Source organism: Diadema antillarum, unplaced genomic scaffold, assembly GCF_040938485.1.
Source record: "Diadema antillarum isolate AM-2024a unplaced genomic scaffold, OU_Dant_1.0 scf00000094, whole genome shotgun sequence".
NCBI lineage: Eukaryota > Metazoa > Echinodermata > Echinoidea > Diadematoida > Diadematidae > Diadema > Diadema antillarum.
This window is the reverse complement of record NW_027270983.1, coordinates 1,611,512-1,629,961: the sequence shown is the minus strand read 5'-3', so window position 1 is coordinate 1,629,961 and position 18,450 is coordinate 1,611,512. Positions and strand designations below refer to the sequence as shown.

The 18,450-nt window shown below is 42.2% G+C and overlaps 1 protein-coding gene across 1 annotated transcript; it reads left to right on the top strand.

Moving 5' to 3' along the window:
* The first annotated feature begins 6,071 nt into the window (after positions 1–6,071).
* On the top strand, positions 6,072–7,133 carry LOC139718437 (uncharacterized). The gene has a single exon (XM_071629908.1). It carries the CDS (start codon positions 6,072–6,074, stop codon positions 7,131–7,133), a length of 1,062 nt encoding a protein of 353 aa, XP_071486009.1.
* The last annotated feature ends 11,317 nt before the right edge of the window (positions 7,134–18,450 follow it).

Here is an 18,450-nt window from a genome sequence, read left to right as displayed (position 1 = left end):
ACATTGATTTCTCCTTCTCATGAACACATTGCGTTCAACTTCTCCAATATGAACATACTCTGGTTTATTTCAGTTAGCTTGGATGACTCTGAAAAGGGAATCCCACTCGTCATCTGACGCCACGGGTTTGAAGGACGATGCGAAATTTTGGGCAAAGTTCCAGGGAGAGGAAAGCGCGAAGAATGGCAGAAATTGGTACCAAAATTCAGCCAGTTTTTCAAGAATATCATGCAAATGACAACAACCATGGTAACAATTATTATGAATTTCAGATAAACTTTTCATAAGCGATGCAGTTTAACACTTTCAAATATCAATAACTTATATCCAAATTTTCTTTCAGACTCTCTATTCATAATTTATCAGACTATCCACGGTACTCGTTGTTTGCACGCCATTGGTAATCTGTACGCCATTTAAGTACCAAAACACGCCTTCTGAGCCAAAGACTTTATCGGCTGTACAGATAGCTGTAACTTCCTGGTTTGGTGTCAGAGGGCTTGGCACTTCCAGAGTCACGCTGGTTCCGCCTAAATAAGGTAATAACAGAAGAAAGTAAAAGAGAATAATTCGGCTTTATGGAATTAAGATAAAAATAACCTTACCTGAAATTCATTTCTCCAGTTCCTTGTATAGGGACTAGTTGTAATAGTCTTGATAAAAAAAGACCACTTTTCAGACATATGTCGTTTTTGCGCATGGACTGCTATGGAAATTTACTTGTCATGTTTTCTTCTTGAATACAATAATTACTTATATTCTTCGAGCCTGACTTACAAACGCACTAAAAAAGATAAAAAGTCTCTCGGAGAAAATTAATATTTTACCAAAAAAAATCACACCAGATAACTGAATAAAAATTTGAACCATAAACCCCAAACTAACTTTGCTGTGAAATCTACATATGTTTTAACAAAGTTAAAGCTGTTTTGATGTTCATATCTTACCAATAAAGGGGATGGCGATGGAAAATATTCCAAGTAGGAATAATCTTCGTCTATCAGCCATCATTCTCAAACGCCGATGAATCCTGCTGATGAACAATAGAAGGTAGAAAAGGGGAAATATAAGAATTCAGCAACTCGAACTAAGAGATTGAAAATGATTTACATTGCTATTGTATTTTGTTGTATTGTGCTTAAATAAAGATGTTAAAAATGTTGTAAACCAGTAAACACAGCGTAAAAGTTTTCGGAACGGCTGCACATTTTCGCTGTCGTGGAATTTTTAAAACTTATCACCGATACTGACATTCTATCAAAGACTGAGCGAAAGTTACCAAGTTTACCTTCAACCTGAAAAATGCCGAATAGATGTTACGCTGTAATACGGCGTAAGTTTGGCAAGCTCGACCGCCTCATGTCCGCTTCCACTGGCGGTCTTTTATTCTTGTGTGATTGCAAACCATTCGACCATAGCACACTATTCTTTCAAAAGATTGATCCGCATTTGCAGTTATTGTTATGTAGGCCCTAGAAATTAAGATATTATGACAGTTCAAATCATTTGCCCAATAAACAGTACACATGAGGTAATATATTAAAAAAATATAAGTATGTGTACGCTGTTATCGTCCTTTTCAGAATGAATGTAGTTGTTCTGGCTTTCTATGTGAATAATTATATGTGGAACTACTTTATTTAGTTGCACCATGATAAAATGATAGCCGTGTAAATCGGTATTGTAAAGTATATCAGTTTGATACATGAAACTCCGTTTCCTGTGTGCTCGTAATAACGACCAGCCTGATGTCAACATGTGTCATCAATACATCCTGGTTTCAAAATTCAATTCGGCGTGTATGATTTCTTGTTACACTGCCAACATAATGATAATTGACCATTAGAGATTCAGGTTGTGTAAAAGTAAATTGACGTGTGGATACTTCTGATGAGAGCTGACCAATTTTAGACCCTAATTTAGTGTCAATATCTGAGAAAGTCCATAAAGTATAAGTACACCTGGCGAAATACTCTGTGATACTTTGCAACACTGCCTCAAAAAGTTAGTGGAGAAACACATTATCGACATGTTGATCTATTTCTTCTTTATACCTCCAGTCCTTCCTATATTTAGATGGACAAATTCGCACACACCACCATAACATCAATTTCCTACACTACTGCAGAGTTGTGATGAATCTATTTCTCTTTGTAAGGAAAACTTCAAATCTGAATATCAACTATACAATACAAACTTAATATAAAAAGACACATATTCCTGCTATTTCTTATAAGTTCAATTATTTCTCTATAAGAATAAAAAGTATACCGCTTTTACACAGAACTTGAATTGGTAAAGCAACTCCTATCCAGCCCACCACCGAAATGTCTAAGATGTTTTGTTGATTCTTTTTTATTGGTCATCAGAAGTTCATCATTAATTTGTACGTAAATCCAAAACAAAACGGGAAATTTACTTCATTACTATGCTGTTTATGGATTTTCTTTCATTTCTTTAATTCTTGAGCAAAATGTTTTTATGACTCTGCTACCATTGAAAACAAGTATGTGTGTGTGTGTGTGTGCTTTTTTTTGGTCACATTTTATATATCATGGCATGACTGAGACTTGCTCCCAGCAATGGCGAAAAATGTTTTGTTTCCGTCTAAGACAGGAACACCAGCTAGAGAAAAGTCAATGCAATATAATCATATTGTTTCAAATTGAACAGATTAAAAAAAAAACTTTATGTAATTTGCTTAATTTTTCACCGCTTGTGTGATTGTACATTCACGTCTATATAGAATGAATAAATTAATCAAACTTCCTCTTTGGATTGGAACCTCAAGTCATGATCGGATATCATAGAGCACATACAGCCATAGATATCCGTAATATCGTAATATCACGCAGTGAATTGTTGTTCTTTCGTATTACCTAATAAAACACAGGAAACGGTTCGTATTGACTTTGTCAGCAGACACGTTGGAAGATAACCAAAGAACCATAATTTGACACCACGTGAATGAGTCCCCTTCCTCTGCGTTAGTTTCAAAATACATTTCACTCATCCCGTTTAAATATTAATCCAGCCGTGGTTTACTTCCGCATTTGACACAATGCATGCAATCTGCTCTCTACTGCGCATGACGTTTAGTATAGTGAAAAATCTGTCATACTATGTCAGTCATTTATGATCAACAGACAAATTCTTTTCGAGATAGTTGATGGGATATGTTCGTTTCTCCAAACAATGAGGACATTACTCTCTTGAACATGGGAATGTTGTATCTGTCTCAGTTTTTAGTTCATTTCTAAAGATGCGTAGCATGTGAAAAGAGGCACACAATAAAAGAAGTCGGGAAGGATGGGATGGCAGCCACACACACACACACACACACACACACACACACACACACACTTGTACAACTTCTACAACATAAATTCTACGACGTTAGTTAATGCATTTTGATAATCAGGTACCCGGAAAAACACTTCCAGATTTATGCAAGCACCGACATTCAACCATGGAGGTATAAACACTCATGAATTATCATTGCCACGCTCTGCCCAATCATACTTATATCAAATGGATGGAATAGGTTTGGTTGAGACGGGGCTTCAAGTTTCCAACTTTTTTGGAAGATAATGAGAAAACTCCGAGGAAATATTAAAGAGCCCGCAATTCTGAGAAGAATCCAATGTTTATTTGAGAAAAATTGGTTTTGAAATGGCTGAGATATCAAAAAGATGTCAAAAAGAGGTCCTAATAAAAGGTGAGTCCCTCCACTTTCTTTTACTTTCTTTTTGAATATTTCTGTCATTTCAAAACCAATTTTCTTGAAATAAACTTTGAATTCTTCTAAAAATCCTATGTTCTTTAATATCATACAAGTGGTTTCTAATTATCTCGCAAAGAAGTTAAAATTTGAATCCCCTATCTTAACCAACACTATACCATCCCTCTAAAGGGAAATTCAGAGCATACATGTAGTCACACATATTACCATAGTGACGACAATCCGCAATTTTAGCGGCATATCCACACATTCATAAAAACACACATATACACACACAGATACACACACACAGACAACCATTCCATAACACGTGTTTACCTAACGCACACGCACAAACAAGTAGTATGTAAAACAGTTCTGCGAGAGAATGTGGTTGTGTAACTTTGAATATTACTCTCTGCTGAACTACTTCACTATGGCGGGGTCACTACTCACAAAAAGTTTGTGAGTTGAATTTTTTTTTTCATTTTCAGATCACAGGTTGAACCCTGCAATCGAGGGTTTTTTTTGATTTGTTTTGTTTTCTTTTTTTTTCCATACGGAGTGAAAAAGTCACGCTAAATTATATCATGCGTAAGATCAATTATAACTCTTTATGAAACACGTCATAGATTTATAAAGCATTAAAACCCTCATGCTACAGTCTACACATAAATTCTAAACACACACACATAATATGCACACAAACAAACAAACATACAAACAAACAATCTCTAAAGCATTACCAATATTCATTTTAATAATGTATTACTATATTTGAGTGGCAAATTCCTCTTAGTTGATATTGTGACATTCCTTATGCTGGTAAAATCAGGACCATCAAAAACAAAATGAGGATGAATATAAATTCACAGCAGTGTGCGATTGCGTAGTGGATTTTTAATGCTCACACAACACGTCCCGCACGATTCAATTTATCATTTGTATACAGGTACTCTGCAGATCGACTTAATCAGGCCACATTCCTCCTTGGCCTGGTAAAGACCTAGATGACTCCCGTGCCCTACGCCGCCAGCAGTGGAAAAATTACAGCTGTATAATACCAGTGTACAATAGCTACAGACATCTTCTGAGCAACTACAACAAAACGAAATGGATGAAACCAGGTAGAAACCAAATATACGAAACTCCATGCATAAGGCATGCATGCGCGTATACTAGTGTATTTCGGACGAAGAAATCGATTCTATGATAACATTATGACTGAACATGCTGAAATATTGTATTCTTAAAACTACTGTTTCTTCTTCTATTTCTTCGTCTTCTGCTACTACTACTACTACTACTACGATTACCACTATTATTGGTATATTGCGAATTATAACAAAAATGGCAAACACGTTTGATAGCTTAATTCACATTTTACATCACGCTGTCAGAGGGATGAGTTTATCAATTTCACATTTTTCTCATTCCAATCCACGCCATTAGATATATCCAAAATGATAAGCATTTGCATAGTCGAGGATAATAACGAAAGTAAAACAAAATATTATAGAAATAACTTCTTTTTACGGAAATTGTACACATGCTTAAATCACACTTATATAGATGCCTAGGTTCCAAGAACATAAGAGACTTAATATTTGATACTTGCATAGAAAAAGTAAAGTTGAAATAAATTCAGTTGTGTTAAAGGAAGGGGACTTAAATTGATGGGGGGGGGGGGGGCCTCTGGATCACGAGTGGTTTTATTGTAGCAAGAAATGACAGCCGACTAGAAGACTATGCCAGAATATTCACATCACGGTCAAACTGGAATTGTACCGTGTGCAGGAGACGTATTCTTGACGGAACTGGAAGATGACTTTATATGCCAATAAGAACGGGACGATTATTGGGGTATATAATGGGTTTTAACGGACTGCAAGGAAGTTAAAACAATTTACTCTTGAAGGACACAGTAGCGATGTTGCCGGGCAGATATAGGGCAGGGGGGGATTACGCAACAGGTGACCCCTGCTCTTGCTGCCCCTCTCGTTTGCGGGGGTAAGCGCACGCGGTGAAGAAATTGCTTAGGTAGCGTCATTCGATAGTGGTTTGTCGTGGAAGCAGGAAGTAATTGAGGCGGCTCCTAATATTGGATTTCGTGCATTGTCTTACACATTGAACTTCGAAACTTTGTAGTTTTCTATCATCTTCGTGCTACTTTCCCTCCCTTGGAACTTTTTGGGGTATACCTTCTTGCCTTTGAAATATTGGATATCATACGTGAACTTACATCGTCGATTCTGGGGCACTGTCTTTGCATTTTCGCATCGGGACGTTTGGGCCTAAGTTAATATCATCTTAGTTCTGCATATCACAACGCCGGTTCTGGACTTTCACTATGCCGAAGTCGCGGAGTAAGATCATGAAGAAGGTGATGGGGAAGGAGCCGCCAGCGCCGCCCTCGTCGACGCGTCGTCGTGGTCGAAAGACAACCAAGAGTGGGGAGGAGGACCCGGCAGCTGGTCAAGGCGGATCGCCTGCAGCATCCGGTGAGTATAGTGTGTCTGCGTGTGGGCATGGTGACGCCTCTTGGCCCACCGTGGTCGACGCGGTGGTGCGTGAGCACCACGTGGCAAGCAAATCGGTAGATCTTAGTCCGGTTGGTCAGTTGATTGACCCACCTGACACTTTTGATGCCCTTCCCCAAGCCTTGTCGTGCGTAGGGGATGAGCTGGGGAGCGTCGTCCCCATGTCGGTTAAAGAGAAAATTTGGAAGGGGGAGTTTCTTGATTTGGGCATCCTCCTCAAATCCGACGTAGGTTCCCTGAGTGAGGAGGCGTCATTCAGCCTCGTGCAGGCTGGAGGATCTCTGCAAGTCAGGAGCGCGAGTCGCACCCCGCAAATTGCAAATATTGATATGTGGACGTCGGCCTTTCTGACATACGCTTCGGTGTATGTCGAAAAGCATGGAAATCGAGCGCGCGAGTTGTTCAAATATATGGACACAGTTCGATCAATCGTGCGCTTCGGAGGCTATAATTGGCGCACCTATGATGTGCAATTCAGGCTGCGGCAAGCGCGACAGCCGCTCCGTTCGTGGGCGACTATTGACACGGAGCTGTGGCTAACCGTAGCCACAGCCCAGCCCAGAGCAGCGTTTCGTTCGTATACTCCGTTGCAGCCCTTTCGGGCGGGAGCTGGGTCAGGAGCCGCCACGTCATACCTGCGAGGTCGTCGCGGGGGGCCTTCCTCACCCCCGAGAGATAGGAGAGCGGGGGCAGATTTTGCACGCGGACGAGCCAATCACTGCTTCGCATTCAACGCGGGCTCTTGCAAGCGGGCGGTCTGCAGATTCGCACATGTCTGCGCAAATTGCGGCTCCTCTACCCACACAGCTCAAGCCTGCACGCGGGGCGCTGTCAATGGCACCCAAAAAGACTCTCGGCCCATCCCCAATTAACATTGAGCGCGTGATCCCCTTTCTGCGCAATTATCCGGATAAGACAGCTGCAGTTAACATTATTGAGGGCTTTCGTTTTGGTTTCCGTTTGGGTTATACGGGGGAGCGGGTCGCTCACGAGTCACGGAACCTGGTCTCAGCGACAGCACACGCGCAAGTTCTACATCGTAAATTGTTCAAAGAGGTTAGCCTGGGGAGAATAGTCGGTCCATATGTCTCACCTCCTTTTCCAAGATTTCGCTGCTCCCCAGTTGGGGTGGTGCCAAAGAAGGTGCCAGGGGAATTTCGCATGATCCAACACCTGTCAGCCCCTCGCGGTGCATCCGTAAATGATTGCATTGACCCGCGCGATTGTCAGGTCAGGTATTCTACTTTCGATGACGCCGTTGACCTCGTAACGCGTTTGGGGCAGGGGGCAGTCATGGGAAAAGCGGACATACAGTCTGCCTTTCGTCTTATCCCCGTGCATCCTGATGATTTTGAGCTACTGGGCATGCGCATAGATGGTCTATATTATTACGATCGTTGTCTTCCGATGGGCTGCTCGGCGTCGTGCGCGATTTTCGAGCGTTTCAGTACCTTCCTTGAGTATTGTTGTAGAAATATCGCTGAGTCGGATGGCGTATTGCATTATTTGGACGATTTTTTCTTCGCAGCTAGCTCTCGACGTGAATGCGCCAGTCTAATGCGTTCTTTCCTTGCAATGTGTGAGCGGTTTGGGGTGCCAGTGGCTAATGACAAGACTACGGGTCCTGTCACCGTTATCGAGTATTTGGGGCTCACAATCGACTCTGTTTCGCTTACTGTACAGGTCCCAGCAGAGAAGGTGGTGGCTTTGCGCGCTGATCTAGAGGAAGCCACCTGTTGCCAAAAGCTTACACTCCGGCGTTTGCAGTCGCTAATAGGCAAGCTTAATTTCGTCTGTCGCGCGGTCGCACCTGGGCGAGCGTTCTTGCGGAGACTAATTGACCTTACAATTGGGATAAAGCAACCATTTCATAAGGTTAGACTGACCCGCGGCGCCCGAGAGGATTTGCGTGCGTGGCTCACCTTCTTAATGCAGTTCAATGGTACCGTGATTAGATCGGCAAGCGAATGGACTTCGAATAGCGCGTTCAGTTTTTATACAGACGCTTCGGGTAGCATTGGGTTTGGCATCTACTTCGATGGGGAGTGGGCGCAGGGCAGATGGCCCGCCGGGGTGCTGCGAGAAAAACATTCCATCGCATATTTGGAGTTTCTTCCCATTGTCATCGGAGTGCAAGTTTGGGGAAAGCGCATTGCTAATCAGAAGGTGATGTTTTGCTCAGATAATCAGACGGTAGTGCATGTCATAAACAAGCAGAGCTCTAAATGCCCACGCATTATGGCCCTGGTCAGAATTTTCGTAGTGTGCTGCCTCGAGCGCAACATTTGGTTCAGAGCACGTTACGTCCCCGGTTGCCGTAATGACATAGCTGATTCTTTGTCTCGTTTTCAGATGGAGAGATTCCGTTTGTTGGCACCACAAGCAGATCCCCACGAGACCCCCCTGCCACGCCAGCTGTGGGAGAGCTTGTGCTAGAACGAGAGAGACTCCTATCCCAATCCCGGGCTGCTAGCACGCACAGCACGTATACACAGGCATGGGAATCTTTTCAATCTTTTCGATCGGCTTATCATTTCAGCCTCAGCGCTAACCCCACGCTCGAGCAGATTGTGCAATTTATAGCCTACCTGTCCCTTAACGGTTACGCAGCTGCCACGTTGGCCACCTATATCGCGGGGCTCTCCTTTCATTTGCAGTCACGCGGGCTACGTGACGTCACACAGTGCTTTATCGTTAGGCGCATGCTGGACGGCAGCAAACGTGGTCGCATCTCCAGGGACGTGCGCTGCCCGATCACCTTACCCATATTAAGCCGCATGCTTGTGGCTCTCCCACACGTGTGCGCTTCGTCATTCGACGCGTTGCTGTTTCGAACTGCTTTCCTAGTAGCTTTCTTTGCGTTTCTCCGGGTTGGGGAATTTACCGTCCGCGCCCGAAACCACACCCCCACTCTCAGATTGATTGACGTTCGCCTGCACAGCGGCAAGGCAGCTTTGGAGCTACACCTCCGTTCTTCCAAGACTGACCAGGGGGGTGCCGGTTGTTATATAATCTTGCCTAGCAACGAATCCAAGAGCTTATGTCCAGTAGCAGCCGCTAGTGCCTACGTGGCTGTGCGTCCACGTGGTAGCGAAGCTTTCTTCGTGCGTTATGACGGGGCCCCCCTTGTTAGGAAGGATTTCAATAACATATTAAAGCGCTGCGTGGAGTTCGTATGCCTCCCAGTCGCACTATTTTCTTCTCATTCGTTCCGTATTGGAGCGGCCACGTCAGCTGCCACGGCAGGCATTCCGGATGCAAGGATTAAAGGCATGGGCCGGTGGTCGTCTAATACATTTAGACGCTACATCCGAATTGATAAGATTTTCTCATAATAGCGCACATTATTGTGGCGCTTATTGAGCGTTTCGGGGTTTACAACCCAAGTAAAGTTTTGGTTTGAAAGCGAAAATAAGTTTTTATCAATCTTTTGAAAGCCAAATGTTCTTCACTCTTAGCTTTAATTATATGTTTCAAGTTGTGGTAAGGGCTACCCAATCGTTATTATCGTATACTGAGAGTTGTAAACTGAGAGTTATCAATATGCCAGTGCATTACAGTTGCATTACAGTTGCCGAACGCTGTCTTACATTAGTCAAAGTACAGATAGGGCAACAAAGTTTGTTTTCATGCCAAAGTTGGCACCCTCCCCCCCCCCCCCCCCCCCACCCATTTCCATTTCGGATACCGCGCTTCTCGTCTCTTTTTCTCTCTTTCTCTCTTATCACAATACAGGCGTAAGAGTGATCGCAGACGGGGATTCAGGGGAGCGACGAAGCGGGCTCGGGCTATCCTGCTGGGACTCGCTCTTCGGACATGCATAGTAATAAGGTCATTAGCATCTCCACCTTCGCGTTGCTGCCTGGTCGGCTCCGTTTACACAGGAGGTCAGAATCATCGACTTTTATAGTGTGCGTTTACACAGGTCAGAATCATCGACTTTTATAGTGTGCGTTTCAACCCGGGGCAACTTTATCCTATCATTCCTTGGTAGTCGCTGTCAGGCAACCATGATATCATCCCACTACCGATCTCGAACTGCCTGGTCTTTGTGTTATACATTGTTCCGAATGGATTTAAGCACGATACATACGAACTAACAAACAGACAAGCCAAAAAAAAAAATAAATAAATAAAGCAATATTCTCGCGTCATTATAATGTCAGCCATGGGCTGGAGCACAGGTGTATTTAGCGGCAGGCAGCAGTATTCTTAAATGGACCCAAACAGGCCATGGCATTGACTTTCGACAGAAGCCGGTTCCCCGCAGGATTGTAGGTTCTGCTTCCTCTTTTCCGCGTTATTCGGGTTTACATACGTGACTGTTTTACCTTGTATCATACATTCCCTTGTTTGGGCCCTTCAAGACACAGTTTAATATTGTGGCCATATAATAATGTTAACTCTACTGGCATGGATTACAACTAAACACGTAGATAAATGAATACATTAGTAAGTAAATAAATTAGAAATATAATACAAACTCGTAAAGTAGCGGCCCGTCAGTGTTGTGCCATCTGGATTATTGTTCGGCCGTGTACATTCATGTTTCACTATTATAGGTTGTATATATGTTATATGCTAGTCTGGGGGTTGCGGGCATGCTCTAGTAGGGTCTTGATTGGTTGCGTATGAATTTAGGGGATTATAAAGGAGCTGCTCCGTTGAGCTCCTTGGATGATTGGAGATAATGATGTCCGTACTTCTCGGTGACTCTGTTATCCTATGGCGGCGGACCCTGGGGGTCCGTTTGGCCGTATTTTGATAAAATTAAGCCGCTATAGGATAACATCTGCTTTAAAGTACAGTTTGAATCGTTCATAATTATATTCCTCTCGAGGTAAAGGGGGCTTTGTTCTGGTAACATACTTTTGGATGCAATTCTATTTACCGGCGAGTAGCGAAGCAGGCTGACCTTAGTACCACGAGGATGGATTGTTATCTAAGCCCTCCGTAAATATGCGAGTCTTGGGGCAGTCGCGCTGGTCGGTGACTGCTTCAAGGCGCGGACGCAAGGGATCGGAGTTGGTATATGTGCCCTCGTGAAGCACTTGTTAATGCGACCAGAACAGGTGTTTGGGTTTTATTTCCTGCCAATGTCGCTATTGGTGCGGCGGGGCAGATGGACTTTTACGGGTGGCTTTGCTTTCGCTTGATATACCAGTTGAGTAACATTGGTTTACTATATGAATTAAGGGCCCTTGTCACAGAGGCTATAAACCCCCTTCATCTCTGGATGCATAATGCTGTGAAGTGTATTACTATTGTACGTGTTTGGAATGGTGTAAGAAGTTCTCACTATATCAAAATGTATATGCAAGATCGAACTCGTTATTATGGATAAGCACGTTGTCATTCGATTGTATGGATTATATAACTTATGGCTTCCACGATTAAACCACCATAACCGCAGATTTGGTTTTCCATGTCTTTTTATTGTGTCGTAGCAAGGAGTAATGGGTTTTAACGGACTGCAAGGAAGTTAAAACAATTTACTCTTGAAGGACACAGTAGCGATGTTGCCGGGCAGATATAGGGCAGGGGGGGATTACGCAACAGGTGACCCCTGCTCTTGCTGCCCCTCTCGTTTGCGGGGGTAAGCGCACGCGGTGAAGAAATTGCTTAGGTAGCGTCATTCGATAGTGGTTTGTCGTGGAAGCAGGAAGTAATTGAGGCGGCTCCTAATATTGGATTTCGTGCATTGTCTTACACATTGAACTTCGAAACCCACCTCCTCCCCGTCCGCCTCCTGCAAATCTTGGATTGGTATTTCATTTCTTATGGGTGTTTCGATAATTGATAACAAAGTACATAGGGGGCAAGCTTACCTACGTATTTCCATACGGTCGTCGTAATGGACGTTTCGGTTTTGATGGAAACGGATGTGCCGATTAATGATAACAATATTTGAATGGATGTCAGGGAGGCATGGGTTGTAAGGTAACAGTGGGATAGTGTGGCCATTCTCAAGAGCGTAGCTTGGTTGCACCGCGCAGGTGGACCGCAGGGGAATTTTCCGGCGACATTTTCCCTTCATAATAATGGTGGTTGAGAAAGCTGAAGGGTTTTTTGCTGGTTTTTCGCCCCTGCTTGGGGGTTGCCACACTTTGCGGCCGTATTTTGATAAAATTAAGCCGCTATAGGATAACATCTGCTTTAAAGTACAGTTTGAATCGTTCATAATTATATTCCTCTCGAGGTAAAGGGGGCTTTGTTCTGGTAACATACTTTTGGATGCAATTCTATTTACCGGCGAGTAGCGAAGCAGGCTGACCTTAGTACCACGAGGATGGATTGTTATCTAAGCCCTCCGTAAATATGCGAGTCTTGGGGCAGTCGCGCTGGTCGGTGACTGCTTCAAGGCGCGGACGCAAGGGATCGGAGTTGGTATATGTGCCCTCGTGAAGCACTTGTTAATGCGACCAGAACAGGTGTTTGGGTTTTATTTCCTGCCAATTTCGCTATTGGTGCGGCGGGGCAGATGGACTTTTACGGGTGACTTTGCTTTCGCTTGATATACCAGTTGAGTAACATTGGTTTACTATATGAATTAAGGGCCCTTGTCACAGAGGCTATAAACCCCCTTCATCTCGGGATGCATAATGCTGTGAAGTGTATTACTATTGTACGTGTTTGGAATGGTGTAAGAAGTTCTCACTATATCAAAATGTATATGCAAGATCGAACTCGTTATTATGGATAAGCACGTTGTCATTCGATTGTATGGATTATATAACTTATGGCTTCCACGATTAAACCACCATAACCGCAGATTTGGTTTTCCATGTCTTTTTATTGTGTCGTAGCAAGGAGTAATGGGTTTTAACGGACTGCAAGGAAGTTAAAACAATTTACTCTTGAAGGACACAGTAGCGATGTTGCCGGGCAGATATAGGGCAGGGGGGGATTACGCAACAGGTGACCCCTGCTCTTGCTGCCCCTCTCGTTTGCGGGGGTAAGCGCACGCGGTGAAGAAATTGCTTAGGTAGCGTCATTCGATAGTGGTTTGTCGTGGAAGCAGGAAGTAATTGAGGCGGCTCCTAATATTGGATTTCGTGCATTGTCTTACACATTGAACTTCGAAACCCACCTCCTCCCCGTCCGCCTCCTGCAAATCTTGGATTGGTATTTCATTTCTTATGGGTGTTTCGATAATTGATAACAAAGTACATAGGGGGCAAGCTTACCTACGTATTTCCATACGGTCGTCGTAATGGACGTTTCGGTTTTGATGGAAACGGATGTGCCGATTAATGATAACAATATTTGAATGGATGTCAGGGAGGCATGGGTTGTAAGGTAACAGTGGGATAGTGTGGCCATTCTCAAGAGCGTAGCTTGGTTGCACCGCGCAGGTGGACCGCAGGGGAATTTTCCGGCGACATTTTCCCTTCATAATAATGGTGGTTGAGAAAGCTGAAGGGTTTTTTGCTGGTTTTTCGCCCCTGCTTGGGGGTTGCCACACTTTGCGGCCGTATTTTGATAAAATTAAGCCGCTATAGGATAACATCTGCTTTAAAGTACAGTTTGAATCGTTCATAATTATATTCCTCTCGAGGTAAAGGGGGCTTTGTTCTGGTAACATACTTTTGGATGCAATTCTATTTACCGGCGAGTAGCGAAGCAGGCTGACCTTAGTACCACGAGGATGGATTGTTATCTAAGCCCTCCGTAAATATGCGAGTCTTGGGGCAGTCGCGCTGGTCGGTGACTGCTTCAAGGCGCGGACGCAAGGGATCGGAGTTGGTATATGTGCCCTCGTGAAGCACTTGTTAATGCGACCAGAACAGGTGTTTGGGTTTTATTTCCTGCCAATTTCGCTATTGGTGCGGCGGGGCAGATGGACTTTTACGGGTGGCTTTGCTTTCGCTTGATATACCAGTTGAGTAACATTGGTTTACTATATGAATTAAGGGCCCTTGTCACAGAGGCTATAAACCCCCTTCATCTCGGGATGCATAATGCTGTGAAGTGTATTACTATTGTACGTGTTTGGAATGGTGTAAGAAGTTCTCACTATATCAAAATGTATATGCAAGATCGAACTCGTTATTATGGATAAGCACGTTGTCATTCGATTGTATGGATTATATAACTTATGGCTTCCACGATTAAACCACCATAACCGCAGATTTGGTTTTCCATGTCTTTTTATTGTGTCGTAGCAAGGAGTAAAGTACCTTATTCAACAGTGGTGTAAATAGTTTATTAACTACGTCTTTAAAGTTGTACAAGCTATAATATATATAACACTCTGATTTCAGTCTTTGCTATGTAGGTTGGTCCCTAGTAATTCGTATGAAAATACTGGTGAGATTACACCCGTATAAACAGATATATTCTGAACGCAACTGGAAGATGGCAGCATTTAATGCCATTAAAAACGGGATGATTATTTGGGTATAGATTATACCTTTTCATAAGTTGTGAAAAGAGGTTATTAACTATGTCTTTAAACTTGTGCAAGCTATATCACGCTTTGATTTTGGACTTCGCTGTGTTAGGTTGGCCCCTCATAAAATGAAAACACTGATGGGATTACACCTAAAGCAGATGGATAACGCTTCACTGGTAAATTTCTCTTAAAGGAGCATTCCAGACAATTTTCATAGTTTCACATCATATAGTACATACGTGGACAACTCCATGTATAGATTTGTGGAATTTATTGTGGTTCTTGAGCAGAATAACAATACTTTGAAAAACATCAAACAAATTACACTGAACAATGATGATGACACAGGAGGCTCACATATTTCAGAAATGTAGCAGTGTAATTCCATTACAATACCGCTTGCTTGCGAGTTCACCCGTGTCATCTATGCATGTTTTCTTCTTTTGTTCTGCTTCCTTGAGCCCCAACTCATGCATTCTTATTGTGACTCTGCTATGTCATCATCCTTGTTCATTGCAATTTGTTCTAAATTTTGAGAATACACTTGTATTCTTATTCTTCGTCCCAGTTATCATAAATTCTGAAACTCTGTCCTCACTATAAGTAATTTATAGTTGTTCAAATGTAAAGATCTGAAAATCATCCGGAGGTGTCCTTTAAGATTTGGACTTGTGTTTCCTTTCAAGTCACTTTATATCTACTGCAGACGAGGTAGGTGTTGGGACGGGTGAGAGAGGAGCCTGCTCTGGATTATGATGTATGTATAATTATAAAGTGTATTGAAGCACATAGTTATATGGACTAGGTCGTACTTTTTCCTACAATGTCTGAGATTACAAAGTGCATTACACTTTTGTCATCTTTTCCATTTGTCCATCGTCTTCAGTTCAAGATTTTGTCCTCATAAAGTCGATCTGAAAGACAAGGAAAACATGTGATACAATGTTTAATTACTTATACCTACAAACAGTAACGTGTTACTGATATGTTCTTCAACTATACATCAATTAGATCAATAATTAGATGAATCAAGAAACTGGAAAACAAACTCACTGTTGCGACGTTTCGCCAATTATCACTTGGCTCCTTCGGGCGAATGATGCTCCCGATGATGGAATGGCCCTTAAATAGCATCATTCGCCCAAAGAAGTCAATTGATAATTGGCGAAACGTCGCAACAGTGAGTTTGTTTTCCAGTTTTTTATTCAACTACTTATTGATCTTGTACTTAGACTGGATGAATGAAAAGAATTTACATCAGTCTGTACATGAATTACTTAAGTCTAGGGATACATAGGTGCCTGTCTCTATGACAAAGAGAGGATGATATGTATTTCTAAGCAAAACTGGAAAAAGATTCTTAAAATGGTTTACGTCAATGTAAGGCTATATTCCATTCACAATAGAAAAGTGTGTCCTGAAGTTTGAAAGCTTTCCCCTTTGAAAATTCAATGTATTCTGCTCAGCCTTTAAGGCTGTATCTTTTTTCAAAGAATAACCATTTGCCGGTAGTTTGCGTACATTCTTTAGATTTCTCAAATGTAGCTAAGACTGAGATCACATAAATTGTAGCCTGTTTCTGAACTGTTTTCAAATAGAATGATCCAGGGAAAGCCGGGATAAAACTGGATATTGGTATAAAAATATTTATTCTTTTTTTTTTTTTTTTTTTGGTCACGGATTGCAGACACACCTGTTACTTCGGGCGTGTCTTTCTTCCTCTGCATGACGGTGACGACGCACACCACAACACCGAGAACGAAAAGGACGATGAGGAGGGCGTACGTTGTCGACATTGTTTGCAGGATTCCAGTTACATGTACGAAGTCTGGAAAAACAGACAGACGGACGGAAATAGATGTTATGAAAAAGGCGGTCTTTTTTCATCAATTTGGAATCTCATCAGATTATGGTTCTTGTTTGTAAATTAATGCCAAGATGAAATAACTTGATGTGTACGATCGCTTAACAACGAAATCAAAATGTGGTGACATGAAACGTGTTACATTTTTCTCCGCCTCTCTAATAATAAGTGGTCGCTACCATGATATATTGCTGTGGGTATCAGTGTAAAAACCATTCCCAGTCCCATTTCTTATTGCAAAACCAGGCAGTCTATTCCACCATCAAGTATCAGCCTTATCTTTAATACAGTATTTTAGAAGCTATGTAGTACATTTTATTTTCACACGTGTTATCTCCCTCTAATATGTATTTGAATTTCGTGTGTAAATAGACACTCGAATTCTACTCAAATTCTAAAATCGGATACGAAACAATTGTCTTTTCACTCTTTTGTTAAGTGATTGGAAATTGACGCATTTTCAGTTCTCTCAGCCTCTGTCTTCCTCCGATCTAACAAAGCAAATCCAATGCAAACTTTAGGTTTATTTGGGCATTGGCACCACTATATTTGGGGGAGAACACGAATGTGATAGAGATTTTTGAGCTTCTGAGAAAGAAAAATATACAGGCCTATTCTTTTTTAATATCATAGAGCTAACCATGTGTAAGTGTTGAAACGAAAGTGGGAAATGATCGAAAACAATAGACCAACTCTACATCGTTCTTCGTCTTATTCAAGAGTAAACTTATGTTAAATCCACGAAATTTGTGGATGATATTGTTGTTTACCAAATGTTTACCTGTTGGACAATAAATTTCCGATGCAGTGATGAAACCGAAGTCGTTGAGGGCGCTACAAGTGACAGAGACACATTTCTCAGGTTTGGGGCTGAGATAGACCCACGGAGATCTGCCTCTTGAAAGCGTCAGGTTGTCTGCTGTAATCACGTACTGGTGGAAATCAGGGTGGGGCTGGTAATCTTCAGTCACGTGACACAGAATTACGACAACCGTCACATTGTCATCGGACGTATACTCGGACAACTTGATCTTAATCACATCATCTGTTAAGGTATTCAGGAGACATTAGAGAAACAAGCGAGTCTGAGTGCAGTGAAGTCTTAGAGAATTTATGCCTGTCTTCATGAAAACAGTAGCTACTCACGCTTGATGGTGATGTAAACAACAACAAAGATTATAAAGTTGATTGAATATGAAAAGAATGAAATATGCAATCTTTATTGTGTTCGAAGTAATCACTGTGTAGTAATGGAAGATTATAACATTAGATTGTGTGTCTCTATTTCATGATATTCATCCATAAATTCTTGCGTAACGATGATAACGGTTGACAAGGTTTAATGTAAACCAGGCGTGAGCAATTTCAGTAACAGGTAAGCTTTCCACGGCCATCTTTTGAATGAATCATAAGGGCTCACACTCATCATCTGTGTTTAGAAAGTCAGATATCACGTACCTCTGGGACAATGCAAACTAAGAGAGGTCGTTGACCCATGGACATTGCTTCCGGTGCATCTGATGTTAAGACACCTGTTCTGATGTGACGTCACAATGACAGACGCATTTTTCGATGAGGAGATCATTCTTTCACCGTTTACCTCAATACCAAAAATGTTGATAGGATGTATGGGTTGGTTCGACGAATCAATGAAACAGGTGATGTTAACATTGGTGGTATCCGTGTCGTTTTCCACTAGGATTGAGATCAGACCTTCTTCTGGTGGATCTATCAAGATCAAGCGTAATGGGTGAATGGCGTTAGAAATAAGGAAGATACGACTTTCTGCCACAAATGCTCATAATAACTTGAGTGCCAGTATATACGATAAAAGATTCATGAACATTGACACCTTCAGCTGTGATGGATTACGTTAATCACTATAGAACTTAACATCGACAATCCGAACGCTACTTTTGACAGCATAGAG

Bases quoted from the DNA above. Each gene is read 5' to 3' on its own strand.
- LOC139718437 (XM_071629908.1), top strand. From the start codon at position 6,072: ATGCCGAAGTCGCGGAGTAAGATCATGAAGAAGGTGATGGGGAAGGAG.